Consider the following 12,939-nt stretch of genomic DNA (forward strand, 5'->3'; position numbering starts at 1 on the left):
ATGACCAACAACATTATGGGTTTTAATTGTAGTTAAATGAAATTATGCTAAAATTGTATTTGTTTTTGTTAAACGGCAAACCCGAAAACCATATCGTTCAAAACAAAATTAAAGTAGTAAAGGCCCAATAGAGTGACAACCCTAACACCATATTTTAGGGTATCCGTAGCCAAAAAGGCAAAAACGGAACCCTTATAGTTTCGCCATGTCTGTTTGTCCGTCTGTCTGTCCGTCCGCCCGCGGCTTTTCTCAGGGACTATCAATGCTAGAATGCTGTTATTTTGCACGAATATATAGGTTAACTATGCAGACAAAATGGTATTATAAAAAATTCAAAAACAATTTTTATAGACGTAAACTGGGGGTAATTTTTTTTTCTCATCAAACCTTGTAGTGTGGGATCGTTGGATAGGTCTTTTAAAACCAATAGGGGGTTGCTAAAACGATTTTTCGATTCAGTGATCTGTTTGCAAAATATTCCACTTTAAAGTGCAAATTTTCATTAAAATCGAGCGTTCCCCCTCTAAAATCTAAGATGTAGGTGAAAAATTTGAAAAAATTTAAGTATATCAAACTTACAATGAAAACTATAACGGTTAAGTTTTCTTGAGAATTATTAGTAGTTTAAGAGTAAATAGCAGCTTAAGGTATAAAATATACCTAAACTTGGAATATTCCGTACAAAATGCGAAATCCTTAGAAAAATAATACTTAATTTTTTCGTAATGGCTACGGAACCCTATTTCGGGCGTGTCCGACACGCTCTTGGCCGGTTTTTTAAACCTAATTCCATCTAATTCCTCCCATTGGACGCAAAAGTGGGATGTGTTTTTTAATCTTTACTAGTTAAGGTCAATCTTTCAAGTCACAAGTTCCACTTTTGAGTTTTCGAGGGAGAAAAAAATAAAAACTAAATTCTGAAAAAATATAATTATTCTGTACCTGGGGGTGCTTTTCCAATAGTAAAATCTGAAAAACATGTGCCCCAAGATGCTTTATTATCAGACTACATTCATCAAAATGGTTGATAGTTAAGACTCCAGACTTTTTTTTTAATTTTACATGGAAAGGTCATGTAAAGTTCATTATTTTTTTTATAAAAAACTTCGACATGCATTTAAAATGCATCCCTTCATCGATTTAAGCTGAAAACAGCATAGGGAAATTTTTTGAGGCTTTTTGGAACACTGTGCCGAGGTATGCTGAGAATTCGTGGCGCGTAGGTAGGTATTCCGGCCGTTTGTATGAAGACGTTATACTGCTCCTTTTTTGTACTGTGCCACAACAAAATAAATTGCAAGTTCAATCGCTGCCCTGATCTTAAATAAGTACTAAGATTTTACCCATGTGAGATAATCGTGCAGGTTGCATTACATTACGGCGATGGATCGACCGCTTATAACTCTAGCTACGCGAGCCCGCAATGCAATTTAGGTTATTAAATCTTTTCGAGCATGTGTAAACTGGGCAAGGAATGTAGCAAGGACCGGTTGTACTGGTCACCAATCTGGCCGTATCTTGTGTCCCTCTCTCCTTGCGCCCTTATTCAAGTCGTGTCAAAATGATTTTCTAACGATTGCTTCCAATGTCTTTGTCATGTCAATAAAACGACTATATTTTATCGACACTATCAATCCCCCCCCCCTTTTTAAGCGTTTCAGTTGCGTGCTACCGGCAGCCTCTGTCAAAGTCCCTGAAAATGCTAATTAGCTCAGGAGTGTTGCGTTACCGATGTCTACGTGATCCATTACACGTTTGCTGAGTGACTAAGGGTGTGTAATTAGTGTACTTACCTAATGTAATGTAGGAATGTTATAACCAGCAAATACATTGCATATGTAATACCTTTAAATAACGACTGACATGAAGAATAGCGCGCAGCAATATCTTGCCAATCAAAACGAAGTGGAAGTTTTAATCAACAAGTTTTAATCCACTGTAGTCAATTAACAATTAATTTGCTCTGAGTAAAGTATGTCGCCGTGCTACTATTTAGGTAGGTACTTAAAATAACTTGCAAAGGGGAGTTGGATGCACTCAACGAGGGAACTGTTCAAATTTGTAATCATCTTCAACACGTTCACTGCGGGAAGAGGCACAAAAGGCCCCTGGCGTGGCCGAAACTCTGTGCGGCAGCGAAAATAGTGTACTTTCGTACGGTGCGGGGAGGGTATCTTGGGCAATCGTTGGAGTAGGAAAGAGACAAATATTTTGTTTAGCTTTTAAATTTTGATAACGTGGCACACTCAGTTTACGTGAGAGGCACATTGGACCTTTCCCGCATTGAATGACTTTTTTTTCATTTCGTTGCGGGAAGGGGTCTAAGAAACCTTCGACCCCTTGTAGACCCCATCAGCACTGAGTGTCGGCCAGCAGCAGCAGGTTGATGTGTCGTACATGAATATCGCGGAATCGTTTGTCTAAATTACATAGGTGATGTTTGTGTTTGTTTCGCAGAATTAGTGAACGGAAATGAGTGCATCATCGAACAAAATCATAAGTAAGCTGGATTATTTATTCAACTCGGGTGAAAAAATCAATATTGATGGCTTAAGATATATCACAAAGTGTACCAAGTACTCAAAATATACTGAAAATGTGATCACTAACTAAAATGTTACGACTGTTACCTACAGAAGATTAAAAAACCTTTCTGGTGAGGACACCAAATAAGAAATGTAAGAAGGTTAAAATAATAGTCGAAATGCATACAACAATTATGTTTACAATGTTTTAATGAAAATCATTCAACGTTAAATAAATCAATTATTACTTACGATGGTTTTCTTCAACTAATTATATCAGGTAAGAATATGTCTGTGCGATGTCCATAGTCCATACAACCTTCTTTGGACAAAGATAGTTTCACCCGACAGTATAATAATCGTTTCCCCAGCCCTAAAAAGGTTTAAGTCGGTCAATTCAGTGCGGCGAAAGGTCTAAAAGACCCCATATTTTTGTAACAATTTTTTTAAATAGTTCTAAAAGTCCGAGACCGGGGCAAAGCCAGATCCATATTGCCTAATATATGTAGATGGCTTAGGTATTAGGTTAGGGGTCAGTGCGGCGAACCTCCACGGAAAAATATCCAGTTTTGTTTTTCTTTCGTGGTGGGGCACAACGGACCTAGTGCCGCACTCAAGTTTAAGTAGGGTAGGGGCTCTTTGGACCTATTAACGCACCAGAATAACAAACACGTAAGCAGCCCCTCAGCCAACGTGTTAAATGTCCAGATTTGCAGAGCCCTGCTTATAAGCACATCTGCGTAGTGTGGGGACAATTTAGATAGGTTACTGACAGACACTCAAAAACATTAAGATTTTTCACCCTTCATTATGGGTTGCACTAAAGAATTACTTATAGGTTTTGATTTCCCAGCACTTTGTATGAAACAGCTTTTTAGAGCTGTAGTCAACTTAACACGGAACGGAACCCTTATAAGTACATAGTTTCGCCATTGCTGTCCGTCTGTCTGTCTGCGGCTAAGCTCAGAGACCGTTAGTTCAATTCAATTCAATTCAAGTCATTTATTTCAGGCATACCCATAGTTAGTATTTCAGTACATTGCTAGAATTAGTCATGGCTATCTTTAGATTTACAGTTAATTTAGTACTAGGCTGTAATTTGGCATGAATATATATATCAGTCACGCCGACAAAGTGGTAAAATAAAAATAAAATAGAGTCCTTCCAGCCACCCTGTCAAGCCGGGTTCCGAAAAGGCTGTACTTACTGTAGACCACATACATACGCTGCGGGAAGTCAAACAGAACACAAAATACGAAGTTAAAATCTCAATATGCAAATCTTTTGCCGTATTCATATTGACGCAAACAGATCTAGACGTATTGTGAATTATACGAGATTACGAGAAAGCCTTTGATTCGGTCGAAACGTGGGCGATGCTAGTCTCTGCGATGCTATTGGTATATCGAAGTGTTGAAGTGTTTGTATAAAAACGCCACTATGTCAGTCCGAGTACAGGAACAGAGTTCAATTAAAGATATTTTGACTTTGACTTTGAGTTTTCTCATTCAAATATCTGTGCCGACCAGAGACCCTGGACCTAGTAGTAGTATTAGTAAGTAGTTCGTAGTTAGGTTCTCAAACCCCTACCATTAAGGTTATCCGGTTGTCATTAACAAGAAGAGTATTCCCTGTTTATAAACTCAATTTAACTTACTTATTTATTACAAAGCTAAACTCAAAATCCTTAATCACTGCAATCTAAACACAAACGAATTTTGCTACTGAGATGCTATAGGCGTTTTATTGTATTTACTTCAGTATTTCAGTATGATTTTTTTAGAACAGTTTACACATGAATGACCTCAAACAAATACTTTGCTCACCCGCGACCTTAACAGACAACCATTATTGGCAGAGAAAGGTCTTCGAGTGCGACCACGAACTGGAAGACGCAGAGTTGGCTGGTTGGTTGGTACCTAATGGTAGGCAGACCTAATGGTGGACAGACGATATCGCGAGAATTGCGGATTAACGATGAAAATAGGCCTTAAACTACGAAGTGCTAAATTCGAAATTCGTATCTTGCCGTCCCCGCTGACGCTTATAAGTTAAATACGAGAGCGAGAGGGACGGTACCATACGAACTTCGATTTTCAAATTTCGTAGTAGCGCCCCACAGGTTGTCGTCCACTTGTGGCGTTCGAAGGGGTGGGTTTGTTCAACAGTGCAGTCTTAATCATAATGTTGATTTTTTTATCAGAAATAACGTGAGACAGTTCAATAGTGATTCTTAGTGTTTTTTGAAAGCTGGCAACTATATATATGTATATTGACACATGTTTTTAAATAAACATACCTATGCATCTTTTGTGACTTTTATCATGGTAAAATTAATATATGAAAATTAGGACAAAACAACTTTTATTTTACTCGGGTTTTGGGACAGTTTAATAAAAAAATATGCATTTAAAATAACATAAAATAAGTTATTATAATTAATATATAAAACAACTTGTTATTACGCCTGATAACTCGACACTAGACCAATTTTTGATTTTTGTGTTTTGGATTTGTCTTCGTCAGGAATGGCCAAGCAGTCTCAATCTGTTTAGGTGCGTAAACGATTTTCCCATCTGTTCCTGGTTTCTTCGGCATGTTGTCGCTCTTTATCCCGTCGAGGAGCCAGCACTGGCAGCGATGGGTCAACCTTCAAAAAGAGGACAAGGTAACAATAAGCTGGTTTGCTGGTAACAATAAGGGATGTGTTTTTCATTAACCAATAGAAACGCTTCATTTACCATCCTCGCACAGCATATGTCTGGTGGAAACGGCAGAGCGAAGCGAGGCGAGGTAAATGAAGCGTTTCTATTGGTTCATGAAAATCACATTCGTCGCAACACATCCTCGCACATCTCTGGTGGAACGGCCTTCTGCTCTTAATAATTTGAACTACTTACAGAGGCGGTGCCAGAGGGGTTACCACGAAACTCGCAAATCGAAGCTCGTATCGCACAAGTTCCTTTCACTCGCGTATTAAATGACATAAGCGTCAGCGGGTGGCACGGCAACATACGAAGTTCGAGTTTTGGCACTTCGTGGTATAGGCCAGACATAGGCAACGTCGGCCACAGACAACGGCCTCGCGGTCTAAGGGGCCTCGCACCTCTAAAGTTTCTCGTTGTTTCTCATTTAAAAACCCGTTATCTAATGTGTGATGTGCCACTTGCAAAATTGCAACCATATTACGTCCTGCGGCGCCGCCACTGACAATTTATTTAGGTGTTAAGTATTTGAAAGCATAGCTTTTTGTCTTACAGTATTTCTGCTACTACCTTTTCTAAAGTCAACGAGACAAAAAATAAGCTCGAAATAGACTGTAGGTATATATCATAGTTTCGAATACGTACTCTCGGAATATCATGCTGTCTAATGTTCGTTGGCTCGACTGCGACCCAGGGAATATTCGATCCAGTAACAGTTCAGATTCAGGACGGATGACCTGGTTTAAGTCGCGGTTTCACGGTGGATGCAAGCCGCTTCCAACCGAGGCAACTGGAGGAGGCCTATATCGACCAGTGGACGTCATGGCTGATATGATGATCAAAATCGAAGTATTAAATCTTTACCCTCTACCCTATTATTTTTAAAATAGTTTAAAGTTACCGGTGGCAAGTTCCTCCAGTGCTGGAGACAGTCAGCCAGGCGTTCGCCGAAGCCAGGCGCGAAGCAGCCAGGGTCGATGGCAACGAACACCTGGCCGAGGTTTGGATGCTCGCCAGGTCTTGTCTCGTCCCAAGGTCGCTGGTGACTTGCCTTAGCACCTTAGAAAGATCAAGTATTTTTAATCCGCGTTAATAGATGGCGTGATGGGGAAACAACTCCGGGAATGAAAACTGCTCTATTTGTACGACATTATGTCTTTATCAAAATAACATCAGCAGCATTCTTCTCCTCGATATGTTTAGTCTAGGTACATAATATGTCACTGCCGCAGAGACCTATCACCCGCGGGAACTATGCAACTTTCCAGAATAAAAACTATCCTATGTCCGGGAATGATCCCAGGACTTAAACTAAATCGGTTCAGGAGTATTGAGTAACATACATGTTCATTAGTGCTTGATGGGCTGATTTATTTACTACATCTGCTTCTACCAGAGAGGAGTATCTTACCAGAGAGTGAACTGCAGAAGACTTCGTTCATGGCGCTGAGACAGTAGCCCTTGTAGCCGCTGGTCTCCTCAACGCCCCCCAATGGATACAACCTTCCCGAGTCGAATGCCTACAAATACCAAAATAAGTTAGTAAATAATGATGATTGTGGGAATGGCTGTAGAGTGAATTTTAAATACGCAAACGCAACAAAATGTATGAGTAGAGGTCTATCTCTTACCTCTTCGTTAGAGTACCCCTCTAGAAGGGCCTACGCTGCTGACGCGGTTTGCACGGAGCGGGTAGCGGCTATTTAATAACCTAACCAACAAAAAGTTGGAAAACCGCCGACTTTGTCATTTCAAAGTTCAATAGGTATCTCAAAAACAGCACACGACAGATAAATGTGAATGCGGCTTTAGACAATAAAGCCCCTGGGACTTATACTTAGTTCGGCTCACGTAAAAAGAGCGCTGGCGATATACCTGCGCAGTGAGCAATTAACCGACCAAACGAGTGGAAAGACGTGAGGCGCGGGTGAGGAGCGAGGGAGGGCTTGGCTGTGCCGTCACGCTATTGGTTCGACAGTCGACCTTGACCTTCCTTTTCGTGCGCGACAGTACCCCTGCGCAAACACATCCCCTCCACTGTCACCCAGCGCTCTTTTTACGTGAGCCGAACTGTATCACGCTATAAAGAGTATTAACTCCACATTTCAACCACATTACAGTGGCCGTGTTCAGTAATGGTGGTATGAGTGAAAATCACAAAGTGTACATAAAGTGTACGACATTATAAATGGAAAACGATACATATTGGCCATAAATTTTGAGCTGACGATTGACTATAATGTCAGGAGCCACATGCCACAGTTCTACAAAGCCTTCTTCCAACTTACCACTTGAGGATCATGGGTCATCTTGCCATCGGGTCCCATGGCCCAGCCAGGAGGTAATGGCTTTCCTTCATGTATCTTTACCTCTACCTAGAACATTTAAAATAGTTTGACTAAAGCCACACTGGCCAATAGATTATGAAGTTATCCAAGTACCTACAGGTCAATTCACAAGAGCTGGCACGAATGAATTGAATGAGTGAATGAAAGTCTGTGTGTTTGAATACAATTCACGCAAATATGAAAATGTCATGCATCTATCATGTGCCAGAATTAGTCAGGATTAGTAGGATACGATTCGTTGTACATTTTTATTGTGTTGTTTTATGAGCGGGTTATTGCCATTTAAAATTTTGTATATAGCATGTCAAAGATTAAAACTGACCTCAAACCTTCCCCTGCCCTATTGAAAATATGGAGGTACTTTAGCCTGCTTGCCTATGGAGGTTGCCTATATTTTTAACAATTATTTTTCCAACTAACCTTGCCCATTGCGACAGCTGAGGAGGACATATCGACCAGTATAGAGTCTCCGCCGCTGGCTGGAGCTGCCATCGCTATTGGGTTTGTACCCAAAGCACCCTGAAATCGAAATATTTATTTTAACTTAGCCGTCTGAATACAGTTCTTACCCTTATCTAGTCATGTGTAACCAAAATTCATCATCATATCAGCCTAAAGACTTCCACTGCTTGGTCTTCCCCTAGAATCTCCACCATTGTGTGCTACCTGCAGCCAACAGCTTCCTGTGATTATTACTAGACCGTACGTCCACCTTGCATGCGCGGTTGCACGGAGCGGGCGCACGCCTGAGGGTGCGGATAGGTACAGGTAAAATCTTTTTCAATCTTTTTCAATAGGCGTTTGCCCGCTCAGTGAACTATGTCGGTAACTTTACTATTGGTTCGATATATCGAAGCAAGGCAAAAATCTATAATATAATTAGCAGATCGCAGAGACTCTAGTCAATAAACGGTAAATCTTAGGTTTAATGAAGTTGTCACCCCTGTTTTAGAAATTTTCTCATTTCCGTGAGAATGCATTTCGGTGCATCCATAAGTAAAGACCAGAAAAAGTGCTCAAACTTACATCTCTAACCCTCGTAACTAGGGACTAAAGGATTGTGAGATTTGTGAGCTAAGTCTCTCCCTCTCAGCGCGCTGCGCCCTCCAACCTGCCATCCCAAAATGACAGGAACCTGAGGAGTAATAAAGATAGACTTACGTCTTTGGACCTGGTGGGGACCAACAAAGGCGAGGAGTTGGTGAAGGCCATCCCAATGTATCCCGATTTTTCAGCCCTTTGAGCCCACCAGCCCGCCATTCCGAAATGGTTGGAACCTGACACAATCAGAGAGATTTTTACGAAGCTAGTTAGCATTAGCATAAGGAGAGATATAAAGTGCAGTGACAAGCACAACTGGTTATTTATTCAGTTGTTCAATAACTTATAGTCAAAATACCACAAACGGGACTAATCACGCTAAAACACACGAGTAATATTTACCTCGACGTTTCAACCACATTACGGTGGCCGTGGTCACAATCACAAGTAGACTGAAGTGTAGGGTGTCAAGTCTGCCTAGCAGCGCGAATCCTTCGAACTACCCGCGCTTGATCACAAAAAGTACCGGCACTCTTATCTCGAACTACCCGCACTTGGTAATTTAAAAAGCTTTTATTTATCTTGCAATTGCAATGTACTCGTATGTTTAATGTTTATTAATGTATGTTTCTATCGTGCAATCGTGCTGGTCAAATCTTGCAAGTAAAATTTGACCACTTCTAGTATATTGTCTTGAAATTTGGCATACTTATGTAAATGAACTGAAAGAATTTCCTTGCCGAGCTATCGTAAGGTCGCGGGGTTAGCAAGGAAATTCTTTTAGTTCATTGATATGGACCTCCGCAAAGTAACGCCTGATTCAATAAATACTTATGTAAATTGTGAGACAATACAATAAACTGGTAGTGACATCCTGGTTCATTGTAAAAGTTTCCTGCCAGTTCGTGATTTGTTCCTCCGTCAGAGCATACCTTTAGCAGCCACCCACCCGATCCCAGACTCCTTAGCTTTCTTGATCGCTAGGTCCATGCAGAAATTGCCAACCGTTGCTCCAAGCCCATCCCCGCCGTCCACCCACGCTGTGGCCGCAGTCTCTTTGAGGATCCTGGGCTCGCCTTTAGGATTTGTAGCTCCTGTCTCCAGATCTTTTACGTAAAACTCTGAAAAAAAAACACTTGATGTTGAATGATCCGACACCCGCAACACCCTAAATCCCCTGAGAGACAAGCTCATTTTTTATATATCTCTAAGATTTATCGCTTTTTTTTTTTTTTTTTTTTTCTGCTCAGCAAGTGTCGAGATTATCGCGTGCGTGGGAATAAGTACTGCTTACAGCGGACGGTTCTGTCAACCAACATGGTGGTGCGTATATGACACTAGAAATCATAATCGTTTTCACCACTTCTTCGGCCTCGGCATAAAGGATCGCGAACGTCCGCGCGTTAGACAATACGGTCTTCTGCTGCAAGTCACAATCCTAAAACCTCTTTTCCTAATAGCTGCAGTTCTTTATCTGTTTCTTTCTTGTTTACCTTCCTTGCCCAAATCTCAAACCTAGCAAACCGCTTGGTAATCGTTACCGAGTCTGTTGAGGCCGTGGCTGTAATGTCCGGTGCAATCAGCCTGCAGCAGCAGCGCAGCGTGCTCTGTGGCCTCTGTTCCAGGCACTCCTGTTGCTTCGAGGCACTCCTTCATGAACCTCCTCACCTCTTCCATTTGTACTTCAGGCATGATGGGACTGGTGAAGTGAATAAAGAATTTAATAACTAAAGTTTTATTATAAATAAGACGTCCCCATTTTTTCATACAAAATTTTATGAGTCAGTTCTGTCACGCCCATACTGAGTGCATGAAAAAAACGTCGCAAAACTGAGTTTTTTTTTTGGACATATTTTTGAACTATCGGAATCGATTGTGCTCTTGATTCTGAGTAGGAAAAACCATATTTTTTACAATATTTCAAAAAAAAAAAAAGGGTACACTTTTTTTGAAAACGCCCGTGTTCGTAATTGAGTAGTTTTTTGGGTAAATATTTTTTCTTTTGTTAGTCAAAAAAATCAAAATACACGTATGAAGCGCGTCAAAGTTCGGGAGTGGGATCCCGTGACGTCACTCCTTAGTAAAAAGTGGGTGTGACGTCACACGGAACTTTAACCGGCAAAAAAAAAATCATAATAATCTGAATAATTAAAAAAATCTAGCCTACTGTCCTAAATGTTCGTGAAATGTATTCGTCAGGCTTTGCTTCTATACTAAGAATTACGTTTCAGGTGATGCTGATGCAACTGGGCGAAAATAAATACGATTAAGGAAGGAAAACGTATATAAGTAGTTATTTTTTGTATGCATTTTGTTTCTAAAATAAAATTATTATAATGTTTATATTCCGCAATAATGAAATCAAACGCTAAAGCGTACCGGTTGTGTCTTGAAGTTAATTACCTATCTTTTGAGATTAGATAAGCTGTTAAAGTTGACAGGAGCCTAAACTTACTTAACTCATTAAAATATTAAGTTCGACTTATTCTTTGCGGAATGTTGATAATTCGACCATCTACATATTTGGTGTAATACTAATAATACTATAAATGCGAAACTTTGTGATTATCTTAAAAACCGGCCAAGAGCGTGTCGGACATGCCCGAAATAGGGTTCCGTAGGCATTACGAAAAAATCCAAGAATATTCCAAGTTTGCGTATATTTTATGCATTAGGCTGCTTAAACTACTAATAATTCTCAAGAAAACTTAACCGTTATAGTTAACCTTGTAAGTTTGATATACTTACTACCATCCTGAATTTTTTATAATTTTTCCACCCACCGGTTTAGATTTTAGAGGGGGGGGGGGGGATGCTCAATTTTAATGAAAATTTGCACGTTTAAAGTTGAATATTTTGCAAACAAATCACTGAATCGAAAAATCGTTTAGCAACCCCCTAATGGTTTTAAAAGACTTAATTATCCAACGATAACCAAGGTTGGATGAGAAAAAAAAATAACCCCACTAGGTGCTTTGGGGTAATTCTGTAAACGGGGTTATTCCATTTATTTAAAATTTCTCCTAAACGTGTTGATGTTTAACCACTGGCAGCACTTAAATGGACGCCCCATTTACCGCTCCTCGCGTCTCTCCAGATGATGCGAGGCGCTGACATCGGTTGGACGTGCAATATATATTTTTTTGGGTCGAGTGCATTTTCGTGCCAAAAAATTAAATACGAAATAACCCCAACACCGCTAACTCTAAAACCTGATAAGTTACAAGATTGAACTATTAATGTTACGACAAATAATCGCTTTTTGCGAATGACTGTGTCAGTCTAAAAGGCCTAGCTATAGTTTAAATTTTTTTCCCGAATTACCCTTTAGGGGTTATTCCAGTGAAGTGGTTCCCGAAATAACCCCAGCTTACTTTAGTATGGTAATTGTCTGAGGTATTCAAACTTTCAACTTTTCAAGATTTTCATTTTTTTATTTGTGGTGTAAGGGGGCCAACCTCCATCTATGGACCCCAAGCCAACCTTACCTGCCCGTGGTGCACCCTGCCGTCTAACAGACTGGGCTCTGGCAGCTGGCTGATTGCGGCATAGCGCAGCCAAAATCGGCACAGTTAAGTCCCCGGGCCCCGAATGGGCTGCAGCATCGGCGGTGCAATAAAATGTGCCCTACGAACGCCAACTCGCATGCCTAGTGTGGGGATTATGGGCAAACCCCTACCAGAATGAAGCGCATGGCAAAGAGATGGTCCCCAGTTCCCGGTCGCCCCGCTATTTCTTGCCATAGTAGCGTTCATGGGAACGACCCATCAGCAGAGGATGCTAAGAATCCCGGGCGATCCTAGGCTACCCTAAGTAAACTGACCCTGGCTACGTAGAACGGACGGACTTTTAGGACTCTTCTAGCGCAGTTGGAAGTGGAGCTGGGAGAACATAAGGTGCATATTCAGAAGTTAAGTGAAATACATAGAGAGGGAGAGGGCACCATCATCTTAGACTCGGGCCACCTTCTGTACTTCCGCGAGGATGATCAAACATCACAGGGTGGCGTAGGGTTCCTTGTTAATAGATCCCTCTCTAACAACATTAAAGAGATCTCCAGTGTGTCGAACAGGGTAGCGTACCTGATAGGTACTTCGGCTAATCAAAACGATGTAGCATGAAGTTTATTTAGTTGCTTGCATACTTTCTTCTTTGAAATGATTATGGTTCACGCGAGCGAAGCATGCTCACTTGCAAGCTTGCTTTAAATGTTTGCTTGCATGCTTGCTTGCTTGCATACTTGCTTGCAAGGTAGCTTAAATGATTGCTTAAATGCTTGCTAGCATGCTTGCTTGATTGCTTGCTTCATTGAAATGTTTA

General features: G+C 40.8%; 1 protein-coding gene and 1 long non-coding RNA gene across 3 annotated transcripts in view; one reads left to right on the forward strand and one right to left on the reverse strand.

Annotated features, from left to right (window-relative positions):
• LOC141434823 (uncharacterized) overlaps nucleotides 1–12,939 on the forward strand; it is a 53,043-nt gene that overhangs the window by 24,324 nt on the left and 15,780 nt on the right. The window lies entirely within an intron of this gene.
• LOC141434812 ((2R)-3-sulfolactate dehydrogenase (NADP(+))-like) overlaps nucleotides 5,077–12,939 on the reverse strand; it is a 69,876-nt gene continuing 62,013 nt past the window's right edge. Inside the window, exons 2-9 of one of the 2 annotated variants that reach the window (XM_074097256.1) lie at nucleotides 10,161–10,318; nucleotides 9,552–9,740; nucleotides 8,740–8,855; nucleotides 7,999–8,097; nucleotides 7,519–7,605; nucleotides 6,642–6,750; nucleotides 6,132–6,289; nucleotides 5,077–5,175 (exon numbers count right to left, since the gene is read on the reverse strand). In XM_074097256.1, the coding sequence (XP_073953357.1) occupies nucleotides 5,077–5,175; nucleotides 6,132–6,289; nucleotides 6,642–6,750; nucleotides 7,519–7,605; nucleotides 7,999–8,097; nucleotides 8,740–8,855; nucleotides 9,552–9,740; nucleotides 10,161–10,311 (1,008 nt within the window). In that variant the 5' untranslated portion in view covers nucleotides 10,312–10,318. The remainder of the gene's footprint in view (nucleotides 5,176–6,131; nucleotides 6,290–6,641; nucleotides 6,751–7,518; nucleotides 7,606–7,998; nucleotides 8,098–8,739; nucleotides 8,856–9,551; nucleotides 9,741–10,160; nucleotides 10,319–12,939) is intronic. The other variant, XM_074097257.1, reaches the window with a different exon arrangement.

This window comes from Choristoneura fumiferana, chromosome 14, assembly GCF_025370935.1.
Source record: "Choristoneura fumiferana chromosome 14, NRCan_CFum_1, whole genome shotgun sequence".
In the NCBI taxonomy this organism is placed as follows: Eukaryota; Metazoa; Arthropoda; class Insecta; order Lepidoptera; family Tortricidae; genus Choristoneura; species Choristoneura fumiferana.